This window comes from Brassica oleracea, chromosome C8 (genome assembly GCF_000695525.1).
Source record: "Brassica oleracea var. oleracea cultivar TO1000 chromosome C8, BOL, whole genome shotgun sequence".
Classification (NCBI taxonomy): domain Eukaryota; kingdom Viridiplantae; phylum Streptophyta; class Magnoliopsida; order Brassicales; family Brassicaceae; genus Brassica; species Brassica oleracea.
In genome coordinates, this window is record NC_027755.1 from 19,465,037 (window position 1) to 19,483,487 (window position 18,451).

At 29.7% G+C, this 18,451-nt stretch overlaps 1 protein-coding gene across 1 annotated transcript; it reads right to left on the reverse strand.

Moving 5' to 3' along the window:
* Positions 1-505: 505 nt before the first annotated feature.
* Positions 506-2,623, reverse strand: LOC106309851 (probable xyloglucan endotransglucosylase/hydrolase protein 33). Its single transcript, XM_013746993.1, has 4 exons — positions 2,332-2,623; positions 1,920-2,020; positions 1,576-1,784; positions 506-1,094 (listed from the first exon to the last, which is right to left on the reverse strand). Exons 1-4 carry the CDS (start codon positions 2,567-2,569, stop codon positions 689-691), a joined length of 954 nt encoding a protein of 317 aa, XP_013602447.1. The 5' UTR covers positions 2,570-2,623; the 3' UTR covers positions 506-688.
* Between the last annotated feature and the right edge of the window lie 15,828 nt (positions 2,624-18,451).

Here is an 18,451-nt window from a genome sequence, read left to right on the forward strand (position 1 = left end):
GAGGGGACGACCAGCGTGGTCGCATACCAACGTAATTGTGGCGCATTAAAGATATCAGAAGTGGGAATAACAAAACAAGAACATCTTGATAATACTTTAATTTGCACGTTTCAGTATAATTTTAGAAGAAAGTAAGGGTATATCAGTTTTAGCTATGTAAATTTAGGTGCAATCGTATCTGAACTGCGAATGAATGGAGAGTTTGACAGTACAAAGTTTATTTTGATAAAGGAAATAATAATGCTAACATTAATTGAAGTTTCTGTTGATATATTTTCAAACAAATGAGTTCCTTTGAGGTTGAGAAAAGAACATTAACCTGTAACAATATGCAATATGATCTCAAGCAATTAGTACTATTATTTATGCATAAGTTAAATAGCTAAACCCAAGCCAGAAAGGTTTCGTTTTATCTCTCTAACTTCACGTTTCTCTCAAGTAATTTTCTCTAACAACTCTCCTTTCAACATTCTTTGGTTTGTCATTCTTTCTCTTATATCTGATCTGATCTTCACAAATATTTTGTCCATTGTGACCGTTTAAATTTTTTATTACATAAAGATAACATTCGAGCAAAAATATATATATTAAGGGAAGGAAATAAACCGATGAAACATTACATTCAAATTCAACGGCTACCATCCTAAGTGAGATTATATTTTTTTATAGAAAATTATAACAGCTGAACTCAGCACTCAGCAGGCATGACTTTGTATCTCGACTTATCATTACAATAAGAGTAAAACATTAGCTTTCTCCTAGCCCAATCCATGGCTGCGATCTGATTCTTTGATAATGTGGCAAAATCTTGACCGTCAACAGGGTCCAGACTGGAAACCGACCCGCCCGACTTGGTGCATGGGCCAGGCCCAGTAGAGGAGCCGTTATTAACGGAGCAGCCGCTTAACTTTACGTCAGCTATGGAAGCCATGAAGGGACCATACTTGTAGTTGACTGGATACTTACCGCCGTGAGTGGCCCATTCTGAACCGTCCCAAACGGTGACGTAAAGAGACATCGGTTTAGATGGATATGCGCTCATGAAAGCTCCTCGGTTCGGAAATTCTCTAACCGGAATGTTGTCTACCAAAAATCTGTAAAGTCATTCACCGGTTCAGTTAAATTAATATAACAATTGGTGAACGTGGTATGAAATATAAATCATTGAATCCTGACTAGTTTGTTACTATAGTGTTTAAAATAACTATTGAATTCACAAAAGAAAAACTTATTAATTCTAAAATATAATTACTAAATATGTTGGACTAGTCTTGGAATATCAAGTTGTATCTTTAGTAGATGACAAATACTCATTTTGATGTTTAGTGTTGTACTGTTATATAACAATTCAAACAACTGTACAGAAAAAGACATTCTAGATTTTATTGTTAATGAAGCATTGCCTAAGGGATTCATGAACATATATAATAGTATTTTTTTTATTGCATGGCTTTTCTTGGCTTTTCATCAACGCGCCTATTATTGGCTTATTTTGCAAATAAATATAAACAATACTATTTCTTTAAGAAAAGAAGAAGAGGAAGATCAAACATAGTCAACGGACGTGTTGCTTACACAATATGGTGGGAGTTCCAAATGAGAGTATAGTCGTGAAAGGCTTGAGTTGGATCAAACCAATAATAGAACTTCTCTTCTCTTCCTGTTTTCAAACTCCCATTTGCATACACATTCGTTTGGATCGACCAATCGTCTCTCCTGCTTCTACCCAACAATTCTATGTCTATCTCGTCGTGGTTCTTCGGATAACTCTCTGCGTTTGACAACTGCACGTAGAGAATATACATTAGTATACCTTCCAAAATACTATATTTGACAATTCAACACTTCATATAAAAAATATAATATATGCTATACTACGTTATATGTCTACACGAGACATTAAATCATAATATACTTACATAGAAAGCAACCACAACACCAGAGGCAAATCCAGCGGGAAGCTTGAGTCTTGCACTGAAAAATCCATAATGATACGTGTTCTTTGTCACCAACCCAGCTCCTACAAATATATTACATCAATATTAATTTTTTTTGCAGAATATGACTATATGAGCCTAACCATTTATATATTTTTTTTTTGTCTCTCTAACAACAATTGTACATATGTATTAAAAGTATATGGGTCAGTAATCAATTTCGCCTGTAATGTGACCCCCAAGCAATTAATAATGTTTTCAATGTATATCTATTATGGAAGTTTATCAAAAAATATATACTTAAAAGGAAAAACAGAGTAAACAAAGTCTAGACTCTAGAACGTAACAGAGGAAACGAAAACAGAACAGAAGTGTGTAGAGTTTAACTAGTTACCAGAGGATTTGTCGAGAGTGAGTTTGGCGAGAGAGTCATTGATGATAATATTGTGATCCCCAAAACGTTTGGAGAAGCCGCTTTCAATGGCGATTCTACTGAACTGATCTGTGAGACGTGTCACGTTTGGTGTTGTGAATTTTCTGCTGTGTGAACAAACCAAAGAAAATGAACAAAGACAAAACACAACTGCTGTTTCCCACATAATCTTCATGTTGTTGTTCTTCAAAGACGCCATTTTTTGCTTCTCTTTGAAAAATGGTTACTGATATGTGTGTGTTATGTTACTTATGTAGAAAATGCCTCTCTGAATATATAGAGAAGTGTTGCGGAAAGGTGCGAGGGGTAAAATGGGTATTTTAGAAAATGGGTTGTTCATAAGCTGGCACTTTTGCTCTGATTTTCATAAGAACAGAATCCACCATCATGGATTTCTTTATGTCTTGTTACTGAGAATGTTCGCATATAAATGTCTTTAACACATAAAAGGTTAGGAACATCTTTATAAAAGTATTCATGTAACGATGTTGGCTCCGTGAATTCATTAGTAATTTTTTTTCGTTTATCATATTCACCATTTGTGACACACCAAAAATAATATAATACACATATTATATAACCATATAATTTATATATTTTCATTTAAGTCAATACTCAAATGTTTTTTTATCACAGCATATGAATCTTATTTGTTTATTTCGCATTGATCGCTTGTATATTCACAATCCACATTATAGGACCATAATGAGAAAAAGAAAACATTGTATTAATATATGCACATGTCAGACTAATAAAAAAATTCTATCAATTTGTGAAGGAAACATATGCATGTGAGAACTCACTATAATTAGAATACAGTTCTTATTTGATACTATAAAGTTTTTGCTAATCGGTTGAGTTTATTTGATTAAACCTTACTTTTATGTATACCATGCTTTGCCTTCTCCGTTCCTCTTTTGCCTTTGTTGCCTTTGCTGTATAAAGCATATTTCTTCTCTCTTTCTTATCTTTGTTAATTGTTTTTCTGAAAACTGCATTAGAACATCTTAATAGTTAAGACACCGAATAAAACATTGGAATTATTTGGCAGTATTGTATGGAGATCAAATATTTTGAAAATAATTAAAAGAAATATATATAAGGGGATCGTATAAATTTAAGTATATATTAAACTGTTTTTGTTTTGGTTGGTCCTATTGGTATATATCAAACAATTTCATTAAATAAATGAATACAAATCGGTGTATTAAATATAAAAAATAAACTTAATAAAAGATGAGGTGATGGAAAAAAATGGAAAAGAGGAGAAAAGACAAGAGAGTTTATGATGTAAACATAAACAAGTTGGTATGCAATTCATTACAGCGGCATTCAAGCTGGCAAATTACAGATGGTTCATATCAAACCTTAACCAACCAATCAAATCTGCAGTCTTAACATTTATTTATAACTGATATTGTATATATTAGTGTCTTTTTTTTTTTTGAACTGGTATATATTAGTGTCTTGTTATTATTGTTTTCTTCTTGATTTTTATTTTTATTATCATCGTTTAATACTAGCTTAGATTCGGTGGACAATATTACGTATCCTCTCACCTTGATCATGTCACCCTAACTAACTTCACAGCACACAATCATACCTTTATATATATATGTATACAAAGATTACTAAATCTCATTATTTGAAAATAATTAATGATATTTCATGCTGATTTCAATCACTACCTTAATATTCTCTTCATTTCATTTTAATTATCGTTTTAGAATTAGACACACAGATTAAGAAAAATATCATGAAATATAAAAATATCATGAAATATAAAATCAATAAATTTTGCATTGAAATTATAAAACAACAATTATTTTGAAACGAAAATTTTACTCTACAACGACAATTAAATCAAAACAGAATGAGCACTTAAAGGAATCCGTTGGCTAGTAATCTGAATAAAGCAAGCCAGTTTGAACCAAAAAAATCATATTACACCTGATAAACCAGGTTTAGAATTGAACCAAAACGTTCAAGTCTGATGAAAGCATACAGTCGAGCATTTAAAATTGTTTTGGTCGTGTCTCTCCCTCGACACAATCCATTAAACCAAGAGTGCTAGAAGCCTAAAACACTGTAGAATCTAAAAGGGTTCTGTATCCAAAAGATGCAAGCATTCTCTATAGCCCCAGCCTAGGCCGGTCATTTCTGCGCCTTCTACTACACTCTCTATCTCTCTTTCTCCTTATTGCCTCTGTCTTGTCTTTCTCCAAATGCGCAACAAAACATCAGCATCAAACGGTATTGACTTTACTTATTTAGTCACGAGTTTAGGGAAATCATGACCTTCTATAGTGCAACATAGGTGGAAATCTTTTGTTACCGTTTTTTAACATATGTACTAATGAATCCATCAGAAGTTGATTCTGTAAATTATATCTTAATTGGAAACACAAGCCAGAGAATACGATTATAAGATATCTGATTCCAAAAGATTTAAAGACGCATCCTAATGCAAGGCTACTCAAACTAAAACTCAGTTTTGGCTACAATTATTTACACCCGCAACCATGCAACACAAGAGGCACGTACCATGACAATATAACAAAAAAGATCAGAAGAAAGTTTACTTACCAGTACATAATCAAGCCGTCCCAACCACAAGTACCGATTTTACTCTGTTCCAAAGGATGCCATTCAGCTCCAATGCATACTCCATTGTGACATTTAAGTGTCCTGAAGACGTTACAGCTCTTCCAGTCCCAAAACCAGCAACAATGTGCCCTGCAAACCTCTTCTTCTTATTCAGCTGAAACCTTTCCCTCGTACCATAGATCAGAATCTGGGTATTCAAACTCTGTGCCGCAAGCCAGTTTCCACTAGGGTGAACAGATACGGCAGGCATAGAGTGCATATGAGGCTCACTGATATACTTGATAACCACAGGTATCCCAAACTCCCACACACGTAGAGACTTATCATCACCTTGACATGACAAACCTTCTGTTATTATCCACAAAAGTGATTGTATTAACCGCACCCAAATGCTGTTCATACTCTTGCGTAATCTCCCCTGTTTTTCATTTTTTTTTGAAAAAAATATGTATTTTTAAAGAACACATAAATTTCGAGAAAAATTCAAAAATATGGCAATGCATAGTTGCATCGTGCACTAACATATGATGAATGTCAAAGAGTTTTGAAACATTTGTTGTCTCCGTTTCTCAAGAGAATAGTGATATTATAGTAGTTACGCCACCAATATAGGGAGTATTATGAAGTTTTACTAAATTAATTGATAAAAAAATTAAAAAGATCCTCATGTACCATGAAAGAGAGTTTAATATATATTAATACAAATATATAATGTGTTTAGAAATTTTAAAACAACGCTAAAGATCATATACTTCAGTATATAGATCATTTACCGAAAAACTTAATATTTTCGTAGGGACACATAGATTTTAAAAAAAAATTCAAAAATATGACAATATTTTTTTAATGCATAGTTGCAAACTGGACTAACATATGATGAATGCCAAAGAGGTTTGGAACTTTTGTTGTCTCCGTTTCTCTAGAGAATAGCGATTTTATAGTGGTTAGTCAACCAATTTAGGGAGTATTACGAAGTTTTACTAAATTAATTGATAAAAAAATTAAAAAGATGCTCATGTACCATGAAAGAGAGTTTAATATATATTAATACAAATATATAATGTGTTTAGAAATTTTAAAACAACGCTAAAGATCATATACTTCAGTATATAGATCATTTACCGAAAAACTTAATATTTTCGTAGGGACACATAGATTTTAAAAAAAAATTCAAAAATATGACAATATTTTTTTAATGCATAGTTGCAAACTGGACTAACATATGATGAATGCCAAAGAGGTTTGGAACTTTTGTTGTCTCCGTTTCTCTAGAGAATAGCGATTTTATAGTGGTTAGTCAACCAATTTAGGGAGTATTACGAAGTTTTACTAAATTAATTGATAAAAAATTAAAAGGATACCCATGTACCATTAAAAAGAGTTTAATATACATTAATACAAATGTACAATGTGTTTATAAATTTTAAAACAACACTAAAGATCATAGGCTTCAGTGTATAGAGCATTTACCGAAAAACTCAATATTTTCGTAGGGGTAAGTAAACACACAGATTTTGAGAAAAATTCAAAAATATGATAATATCATTTTAATGCATAGTTGTATCTTACACTGACATATGATGAAGGTCAAAGAGGTTTGAAACCTTTGTCGTCTACTTTTCTCAAGAGAATAGCGATTTTATATTGGTTAGTCCACCAATTTATGGAGTATTACGAAGTTTTACTAAATTAATTGATAAAAAATTAAAGCGAGTCCCATGTACTCTGAAAGAGAGTTCAATATACATTAATACAAATGTAGAATGTGTTTTGAAATTTTAAAACAACACTAAAGATCAAAGGCTTCAGTATATAGAGCATTTACCAAAAACCTCAATATTTTCTTAGGGTAACACATAGATTTTGAGAAAAATTCAAAAATATACTGTTTTAATGCATAGTTTCATCCTGCAGTAACATATTATGAAGGTCTAAGAGATTTTGAACCTTTGTTTTCTCTGTTTCTCTAAAGAATAGTGCTATTATAATGGTTAGTCCACCAATATATGGAGTATTATGAAGTTTTACTAAATTAATTGATAAAAAAATAAAACGATGCCCATGTACCATGAAAAAGAGTTTAATATACATTAATACAAAAGTAGAATATGTTTAGAAATTTTAAAACAAGACTAAAGATCATATGCTTCAGTATATAGAGCATTTACCGAAAACTCAATATTTTCGTAGGGAGTTTAACACATAGATTTTGAGAAAAATTCAAAAATATGATAATATTGCTTTAATGCATAGTTGTATCCTGCACTAACATACGATGAATGTCAAATAGGTTTGGAACTTTTGCTATCTCCGTTTCTCTAGAGAATAACGATTTTATAGTGGTTAGTCCACCAATTTAGAGAGTATTATGAAGTTTTACTAAATTAATTGATCAAAAATTAAAATGATTCCCATGTACGATGAAAGAGAGTTTAATATACATTAACACAAATGTAGAATATGTTTAGAAATTTTAAAACAACACTAAAGATCATAGGCTTCATTATACAGATAATTTACCGAAAAACTCAATATTTTCGTAGGGGTTAACACATAGATCTTGAGAAAAATTGAAAAATATGACAATACTGTTTTAATACATAGTTGAATCCTTCACTAACATATGATGAAAGTCAAAGAGGTTTGAACTTTTTTTGTCTCTGTTTCTCTAGAGAATAATGATTTTATAGTGGTTAGTTCACCAATTTAGGGAGTATTATGAAGTTTTACTAAATTAATTGATAAAAAATTAAAACGATGCCCATGTACAATGAAAAATAGTTTAATATAAATTAATACAAAGGTATAATATATTTTAAAATATTAAAACAACTCTAAAGATCATGGGCTTCAGTATATAGACATTTACCGAAAACTCAATACTTTCGTAGGGGGTTTAACACATAGATTTTGAAAAAAAATTCAAAAATATGACAATACTTTTTTAATGCATAGTTGCATCCTACACTAACATATGATAAATCTCAAAGAGGTTTGTAACATTTGTTGTCTCCGTTTCTCTAGAAAATAGCGAAAAACTCAAATATAAAAATATGACAATACTGTTTTAATGCATATTTGCATCCTACACTAACAGTATATAGACATTTACCGAAAACTCAATACTTTCGTAGGGGGTTTAACACATAGATTTTGAGAAAAATTTAAAAATATGACAATATTGTTTTACTGCATAGTTGGATCCTGCACTAAAATATGATGAATGCCAAAGATGTTTGGAACCTTTGTTGTCTCTTTTTCTCTAGAGAATGGTGATATTATAGTGGTTAGTCCAACAATATATGGAGTATTATGAAATTTTACTAAATTAATGGATAAAAAATTAAAAGGATGCCCATGTACCATGAAAGAGAGTTTATAATACAAAAATAAAAATGTAGAATGTGTTTAGAAATTTTAAAACAACACTAAAGATCATAGGCTTCAGTATATAGAGCATTTACCGAAAATTCAATATTTTCGTTGGGGGAGTTAACCTATAGATTTTGAGAAAAATTCAAAAATCTGATATTGTTTTAATGCATAGTTATATCATGCACAAACATATACTGAGTCTCAAAGAGGTTTGAAACTTTTATTGTCTCCGTTTCTCTAGAGAATAGCAATTTTAAATGTGGTTAGTCCACAAATTTAGGGAGTATTATGAAGTTTTACTAAATTAATTGATAAAAAATTAAAACAATTCCCATGTATGATGAAAGAGAGTTTAATATACATTAATACAAATATAGAATTTTTTTAAAAATTTTAAAACAACACTATAGATCATAGGCTTCAGTAAATAGAGCATTTACCGAAAAACTCAATATTTTAGTAGGGGTTGTTAACACATAGATTTTGAGAAAGATTAAAAAATATGACAATACCGTGTTAATGCATAGTTGTATCCTGCACTGACATATGATGAAGGTCAAATTGGTTTGGAACTTTTGTTGTCTCTGTTTCTCTAGAGAATAGTGATATTATAGTGGTTAGTCCACCAATATCGGGAGTATTATGAATTTTTACTAAATTAATTGATAAGAAATTAAAAGGATACCCAAGTACCATTAAAAAGAGTTTAATATACATTAATATAAATGTAAAATGTGTTTATAAATTTTAAAACAACACTAAAGATCATAGGCTTCAGTGTATTGAGCATTTACCGAAAAACTCATTATTTTCGTAAGGGTAAATACATAGATTTTGAGAAAAATTCAAAACTATGATAATATCGTTTTAAGGCATAGTTTTATCTTGCATTAACATATGATGAAGGTCAAAGACGTTTGAAACCTTTGTTGTCTCCTTTTCTATAGAGAATAGCGATTTTATAGTGGTTAGTCCACTAATTTGTGAAGTATTATGAAGTTTTACTAAATTAATTGATAAATATTTAAAACAAGGCCCATGAACCCTGAAAGAGAGTTCAATATATATTAATACAAATGTAGAATGTGTTTTGAAATTTTAAAATAACACTAAAGATCATAGGCTTCAGTATATAGAGAATTTACCGAAAACCTCAATATTTTCGTAGGGGGTAACACATAGATTTTGTGAAAAATTAAAAAATATGACAATATTGTTTCAATGGATAGTTGCATACTGCACTAACATATTATGAAAGTCAAAGAGGTTTGAACCTTTTTTGTCTCCGTTTCTCAAGAGAATACTGATTTTATAGTGGTTAGTCCTCCAATTTATGGAGTATTATGAAGTTTTACTAAATTAATTGATAAAAAATTAAAACGATGCCCTTGTACGATTAAAGATAGTTTAATATACATTAATAAAAATATAGAATATGTTTAGAAATTTTTAAAAAACACTAAAGATTGTAGGATTCAATATATAAAGCATTTACCGAAAACTCAATATTTTCGTAGGGGTTAACACATAGATTTTGAGAAAAAAAATTCAAAAATATGACTATACTATTTTATTGCATAATTGCATTATGCACTAACATATGACGAAGGTCAAAGAGGTTTGAAACCTTTGTTGTCTCCGTTTCTCTAGAAAATAGCGATTTTATAGTGGTTAATTCACCAATTTAGGAGTATTATGAAGTTTTATTAAATTAATTAATAAAAAATTATAATGTGGCCCATGTACACTGAAAAAGAGTTTAATATACATTAATACAAATGTAGAATATTTTTGAAAATTTTAAAACAACACTAAAGATCAGAGGCTTCAGTATATAGAGCATTTACCGAAAACTTCATATTTTCAAAAATATGAAAATATTGTTTTAATTCATAGTTGCATCATGCACTAACATATGATGAATGTCAAAGAGGTTTGGAACCTTTGTTGTCTTCGTGTCTCTAGATAATAGCAATTTTATAGTGGTTAGTCAACCAATTTAGGGAGTATTATGAAATTTTACTAAATGAATTCATAAAAAAATTAAAAGGACGTCCATATACCTTTAATGAGAGTTTAAAATATAGTTTTATATAAACGTAGAATGTGTTTAGAAATTTTAAAACAATAGTAAAGATTATAGGCTTCAGTATATAGAGCATTTACCAAAAAACTCAATATTTTCTTAAGGGTTTAACACATAGATTTTGAGAAAAATTCAAAAAAAAAGATAATATTGTTTTAATGCATAGTTGTATCTCGTACTAACATATGATGAATGTCAAAGAGGTTTAGAATCTTTTTTGTCTCCGTTTCTCTAGAGAATAACGATTTTATAGTGGTTAGTCCGCCAATTTATGAAGTATTATGAAGTTTTACTAAATTAATTGATAAAACATTAAATGGATGCCCATGTACCATGAAAAAAAGTTTAATATACATTAATAAAAATGTAGAATGTGTTTAGAAATTTTCAAACAACACTAAAGATCATAGGCTATAGTATATAGAACATTTACCGAAAACTCAATATTTTTGTAACACATAGATTTTGAAAAAATTTCAAAAAAAAGACAATGATGTTTTAATGCATAGTTACATCCTGCACTAACATATGATGAAGGTCAAAGAGGTTTGGAACCATTGTTGTCTTCATTTCTCTAGAGAATAGCGATTTTATAGTGCTTAGTCAACCAATTTAGGAAGTATTATGAAGTTTTACTAAATTAATTGATAAAAAATTAAAACGATACCCATGAACGTAGAAACAGAGTTTAATATACATTAATAAAAATATATAATGTGTTTAGAAATTTAAAAACAACACTAAAGATCAGATCTTAGGCTTCAGTATATGGAGCATTTACCAAAAACTTAATATTTTTGTGGGTGGGGGGGGGGGGGTAACTCATAAGTTTTGAGAAAAATTCGAAAATATGACAATAATGTTTTAACGCATAGTTGCATCCTGCACTAACATATGATGAATTGAATGTCAAAGAGTTTTGAAACCTTTGTTTTCTTTGTTTCTCTAGAGAATAGCAATTTTATAGTGGTTAGTCCACCAATTTAAGGAGTATTATGAAGTTTTACTAAATTAATTGATAAAAAATTAAAACAATTAATGAAAAGGAGTTTAATATACATTAATACAAATATAGAATTTGTTTAAAAGTTTTAAAACAACACTAAAGACATAGGCTTCAGTATATAAAGCATTTACCGAAAACTCAATATTTTTATAAATATGAAAATATTGTTTAATGCATAGTTGCATCATGCACTAATATACGATGAATGTCAAAGAGGTTTGAAACCTTTCTTGTCTCCGTTTCTCTAGAGAATATCAATTTTATAGTGGTTATTCAACCAATTTAGTGAATATTATGAAGTTTTACTAAATGAATTGATAAAAAAAATAAAAGGATGCCCATGTACCATTAGAAAGAGTTTAATATATAATTGAATACAAATGTAGAATGTGTTTAGAAATTTTAAAATAATATTAAAGATCATAGGCTTCAGTATATAGACCATTTACCGAAAAACTTTATATTTTCGTATGGGGTAAACACATAGATTTTGAAAAAAATTCAAAAAAAAAGTAATATTGTTTTAATGCATAGTTATATCTTGTACTAACATATGATGAAGGTCAAAGAGGTTCAGAATATTTGTTGTCTCTGTTTCTCTAGAGAATAGCGATATTATAGTGGTTAGTCTGCCAATTTATGGAGTATTATGAAGCTTTACTAAATTAATTGATAAAAAATTAAATATATGCCCATGTATCATGAAAGAGAGTTTAATATACATTAATAAAAATGTAGAATGTGTTTAGAAATTTTAAAATAATATTAAAGATCATAGGCTTCAGTATATAGAGCATTTACCGAAAACTCAATATTTTCAAAAATATGACAATATTGTTTTTATGCATAGTTGCATCATGCACTAACATATGATGAATGTCAAAGAGGTTTGGAACCTTTGTTGTCTCCGTTTCTCTAGTGAATAGCAATTTTATAGTGGTTAGTCAACCAATTTAGGGAGTATTATGAAGTTTTACTAAATGAATTGAAAAAAAATTAAAAGGATGCCCATGTACCGTTAAAGAGAGTTTCATATATAGTTTAATACAAACGTAGAATGTGTTTCGAGATTTTAAAAACAATAGTATATGCATCAGAATATAGAGCATTTACCGCAAAACTCAATATTTTCGTAGTAGTTAACACATAGATTTTTAGAAAAATTCAAAAAAAGATAATATTGTTTTAATTCATAGTTGTATCTTGTACTAACATATGATGAAAGTCAAAGAGGTTTAGAATCTTTGTTGTCTTTCTCTAGAGAATAACGATTTTATAATGGTTAGTCCGCCAATTTATGGAATATTATGAAGTTTTACTAAATTAATTGATAAAAAATTAAATGGATGCCCATGTACCATGAAAGAGAGTTTAATATACATTACTAAAAATGTAGAATGTGTTTAGAAATTTTCAAACAACATTAAAGACCATAGGCTTCATTATATAGAACATTTCCGGAAACTCAATATTTTGGTAGGGATTAACACATAGATTTTGAAAAAATTAAAAAATATGACAATATTGTTTTAATGCATAGTTGCATGCTGCACTAACATATGATGAAAGTAAAAGATGTATTGAACCATTGTTATCTTCGTTTCTCTAGAGAATAGCGATTTTATAGTGCTTAGTCAACCAATTTGGGGAGTATTATGAACTTTTACTAAATTAATTGATAAAAAATTAAAACGATGCCCATGTACGATGAAAGAGAGTTTAATATACATTAATAAAAATATAAAATGTGTTAACAAATTTAAAAACAACACTATAGATCATAGGCTTCAGTATATAAAGCATTTACCGAAAACACAATATTTTCGTGGGGGAGTTAACCCATATATTTTGAGAAAAATTCAAAAATATGACAATACGGTTTTAATGCATAGTTGCATCCTGCACTAACATATGATGAATGTCAAAGAGGTTTGGAACCTTTGTTGTTTCCGTTTCTCTAGAGAATAGCAATTTTATAGTGATTAGTCCACCAATTTATGGAGTATTATGAAGTTTTACTAAATTAATTGATATAAAATTAAAACGATGCCCATGTACAATGAAATAGAGTTTAATATACATTAATACATATATAGAATTTGTTTAAAAATTTAAAACAACGCTAAAGATCATAGTCTTCAGTATATAGAGCATTTAGCGAAAAACTCAATATTTTAGTAGGGGTTGTTAACACATAGATTTTGAGAATAATTAAAAAATATGACAATACCGTTTTGATGCGTAGTTGCATCCTGCAATATGATGAAGGTCAAGGAGGTTTGAAACCTTTGTTGTCTCTGTTTCTCTAGAGAATAGTAATATTAGAGTGGTTAATCCACCAATATAGGGAGTATTATGAAGTTTTACTAAATTAATTGATAAAAAATTAAAAGGATACCCATGTACCATTAAAAAGAGTTTAATATACATTAATACAAATGTACAATATGTTTATAAATTTTAAAACAACACTAAAGACATAGGCTTCAGTGTATAGAACATTTACCGAAAAACTCAATATTTTCGTAGGGATAAACACATAGATTTTGAGAAAAGTTCAAAACAAAAAAGATAATATTGTTTTAATGCATAGTTGTATCTTGTACTAACATATGATGAAGGTCAAAGAGGTTTAGAATCTTTGTTGTCTCCGTTTGTCTAGAGAATAGCGATTTTATAGTGGTTAGTCCGCCAATTTATGAAGTATTATGAAGTTTTACCAAATTAATTGATAAAAAAATTAAATGGATGCCCATGTACCATGAAAGAGTGTTTAATATACATTATTAAAAATGTAGAATGTGTTTAGAAATTTCCAAACAACACTAAAGATCATAGGCTTCAGTATATAGAACATTTAACGAAAACTCAATATTTTTGTAGGGGTTAATACATATTTTTTGTAAAAATTTCAAAAATATGAAAATATTGTTTTAATGCATAGGTTCATCCTGAACTAACATATGATGAAGGTCAAAGAGGTTTGTTGTCTTCTTTTCTCTAGAGAATAGCGATTTTATAGTGCTTAGTCAACTAATTTAGGGAGTATTATGAAGTTTTACTAAATTAATTGGTAAAAAATTAAGACGATGCCCATGTACGACGAAAGAGAGTTTAATATACATTAGTAAAAATATAGAATGTGTTTAGAAATTTAAAAACGAAACTAAACATCATAGGCTTCAGTATGTAGAGCATTTACCGAAAACTCAATATTTTCGAAGGGGTTACACATAGGTTTTGAGAAAAATTCAAAAATATGACAATACTGTGTTAATGCATAGTTGAATACTTCACTAACATATGATGAATGTCAAAGAGGTTTGGAACCTTTGTTGTCTCATTTTCTCTAAAGAATAACGATTTTATAATGGTTATTCCACCAATTTAGGGAGTACTTTGAAGTTTTACTAAATTAATTGATAAAAAATTAAAACAATGCCCATGTACGATGAGACAGAGTTTAATATAAATTAATACAAATGTATAATAAATTTAAAAATTTTAAAACAACACTAAAGATCATAGACTTCAGTATATAGAGAATTTACCGAAAACTCAATATTTTCGTAGGGGGTTAGTTAACCCATAGATTTTGAGAAAAAAACAAAAATAAGATAATATTGTTTTAATGCATAGTTGCAACATGCACTAACATATGATGAATGCCAAAGAGATTTGGAACCAATGTTGTCTCCATTTTTCTAGAGAATATCGATTTTATAGTGGTTAGTCCACCAAATTTGGGAGTATTACGAAGTTTTACTAAATTAATTGATTAAAAATTAAAACGATGCCCATGTACGATTAAAGAGAGTTTAATATACATTAATACAAATATAGAATGTGTTTAGAAATGTTAAAACAACACTAAATATTTTAGGATTCAATATATAAAGCATTTGCCGAAAACTCAATATTTTCGTAGGGGACACATAGATTTTGAGAAAAAAATTCAAAATATGACTATACTATTTTAATGCATAGTTCCATCATGCACTAACATATGACAAAGGTTAAAGATGTTTGAAACCTTTGTTGTCTCCGTTTCTCTAGAGAATAGTGATTTTATAGTGGTTAATCCACCAATTTAGGAGTATTAAGAAGTTTTACTAAATTAATTTATAAAAAATTATAACGAGGCCCATGTACCCTAAAATAGAGTTTAATATACATTAATACAAATGTAGAATGTGTTTGAAAATTAAAAAAAAAAACACTAAAGATCATAGGCTTCAGTATATAGAGCATTTACCAAAAACTTAATATTTTCAAAAATATGACAATATTGTTTTAATGCATAGTTGCATCCTGCACTAACATATGATGAATGTCAAAGAGGTTTGAAACCTTTGTTGTCTCCGTTTCTCTAGAGAATAACAATTTTATAGTGGCTTGTCAACCAATTTAGGGAGTATTATGAAATTTTACTAAATGAATTCATAAAAAATTAAAAAGATGCCTACGTACCATTAAAGATGATTTAATATATAGTTTAATACAAACGTAGAATGTGTTTAGAAATTTTAAAATAATAGTAAAGACCATAGGTTTCAGTATATACACATAGATTTTGAGAAAAATTCAAAAAAAGAAAGATAATATTGTTTTAATGGATAGTTGTATCTTGTATTAACATATGATGAAGGTCAAAGAGGTTTAGAATCTTTGTTGTCTCCGTTTCTCTAGAGAATAGCGATTTTATAATGGTTATTCCACCAATTTAGGAATTATTATGAAGTTTTACTAAATTAATTGATAAAACATTAAAACGATACCCTTGTACGATGAAAGAGAGTTTAATATAAATTAATACAAATGTATAATAAATTAAATATTTTTAAAACAACACTAAAGATCATAGGCTTCAGTATATAGATAATTTTCTGAAAACTCAATGATTTCGTAGGGGGTTAACCCTTAGATTTTGAGAAAAATTCAAAAATAAAACAATAATGTTTTAATGCATAGTTGCATCATGCACTAACATATGATGAATGTCAAAGAGATTTGGAACCATTGTTGTCTCCGTTTCTCTAGAAAATATCGATTTTAGAGTGGTTAATCCACCAAATTTGAGAGTATTATGAAGTTTTACTAAATTAATTGATAAAAAAAGAAAAAAATGCCTATGTACAATTAAAGAGAGTTTAATATACATTAATACAAATATAGAATGTGTTAATAAATTTTAAAACAACACTAAAGATTGTAGACTTCAATATATAGAGCTTTTACCGAAAACTCAATATTTTTGTAGAGGTTAACACATAGATTTTAAAAAAAATTCTAAAATATGACAATATTATTTTAATGCATAGTTGCGTCATGCACTAACATATGATGAATGTCAAATAGGTTTATAACTTTTGTTGTCTCCGTTTCTCTAGAGAATAACAATTTTATAGTGGTTAGTCAACCAATTTAGGGAGTATTATGAAGTTTTACTAAATTAACTGATAAAAAACTAAAAGGATGTCCATGTACCATGAAAAAGAGTTTATTATACATTAATATAAATATAGAATGTGTTTGAAAATTTGAAAGCAACACTAAGATCATAGGCTTCAGTATAGAGCATTTACCGAAAAACTTTATTTTTCGTAGGGTTAACATATAGATTTTGAGAAAAAATAAAAAATATGACAATACTGTTTTAATGCGTATTTGCATCATGCACTAACATATGATAAAGTTCAAAGAGGTTTGGAACCTTTGTTGTTTCCGTTTCTCTAGAGAATAGCGATTTTATAGTGGTTAGTCCACCAATTTATGAACTATTATGAAGTTTTACTAAATATATTGATAAAAAATTAAAACAATGCCCATGTACCATTAAAGAGAGTTTAATATAAATTAATACAAATATATAATGTGTTTAGAAATTTTAAAACAACACTAAAGATCATAGGATTCAATATATAAAGCATTTATCGAAAACTCAATATTTTCGTAGGGGTTATGTAACACCCCCGAACCGTCCTAGACATATGGTCGACCAACAATCAAATAAGAACATGACCGATCCAACACCCAGGGTTAGAGATGAATGAGCCAACCGGCCATCCAACAATCAAACAAGAACATGACTGACCCTCCAACCCAACACCATGGTCCGGAAGCGCTACGTGACGGGTTAGGGACGATCCGGTCAGAGTCACAAAATTTACCCCACGACCTCAACCAGTTCATCCACTAACTCGTCCCGCTGCGTCAAGGCACAAGGCTTTGCAACCCGTACCTAGAGTTAGCGTTTTCCGTTAGACTGAGGCCTAAGGCTTTTCAACCCGTACTCCGACCTAACGTTGTGTTAGACCGGACTAGTCAAATATCATAGTTCTCATGAAGCGCATAAAAAACAATTACTTTTATTGATTCAAGAAATATTCATACATTGAATAATACAAGACTGGGCTCGGCCTAATGCCAAATCGAGTCAACTTAACACAATTCACAATACCGTTTACAAAAGGCATGAAAATCTACTCCGGTGGTCCTAACGTCCAGCACCAAGCTATCCGATCATCCTTACCTAAAGCAACCTGCAAAAAGGAAAACGGAGTTGGATGAGTAATCTAGTATTACTTAGTGAGCTAGCGGCCTCTACCAACAACCTAGACTCTAACCCAGACAACCCAAAATAACAATCAATCTAGCCCTAGCATGCAATAAAAGCTAAGGCTAAGCAAACCGTTACTAAGTTAGACTTGGCCTCCTGCCATGATCTAGCTTCAAGTAACGGGAACCTGCATTAAAACAAGTCAACAACCAATCCCTAGTTAACCATATATACGCCTGAGTTCTGTACTCATGTAGTGTTAGACACTTAGACTATGCAAGTATCATTAGCCGGTCGACCAACAATCAGATAAGAACATGATCGGCCAACCAATGATACCACATAGCTTTAATATCCACCACCCTTCACAAGCAATCCCTCAAACAAATACAGGCCAACGTCAGGCCTACACTAAAGAAATACACACCAAGCCTAATCCGGTACCTAA

Excerpts from the sequence above, each read along its gene's own strand:
- LOC106309851 (XM_013746993.1), bottom strand. The coding sequence starts at position 2,569 with ATGGCGTCTTTGAAGAACAACAACATGAAGATTATGTGGGAAACAGCA. Across the intron at positions 1,785-1,919 it reads GTGTTGTGGTTGCTTTCTAT|TTGTCAAACGCAGAGAGTTA; the intron begins GTAAGTATATTA and ends CTCTACGTGCAG. Across the intron at positions 1,095-1,575 it reads TGGAACTCCCACCATATTGT|ATTTTTGGTAGACAACATTC; the intron begins GTAAGCAACACG and ends ATGACTTTACAG.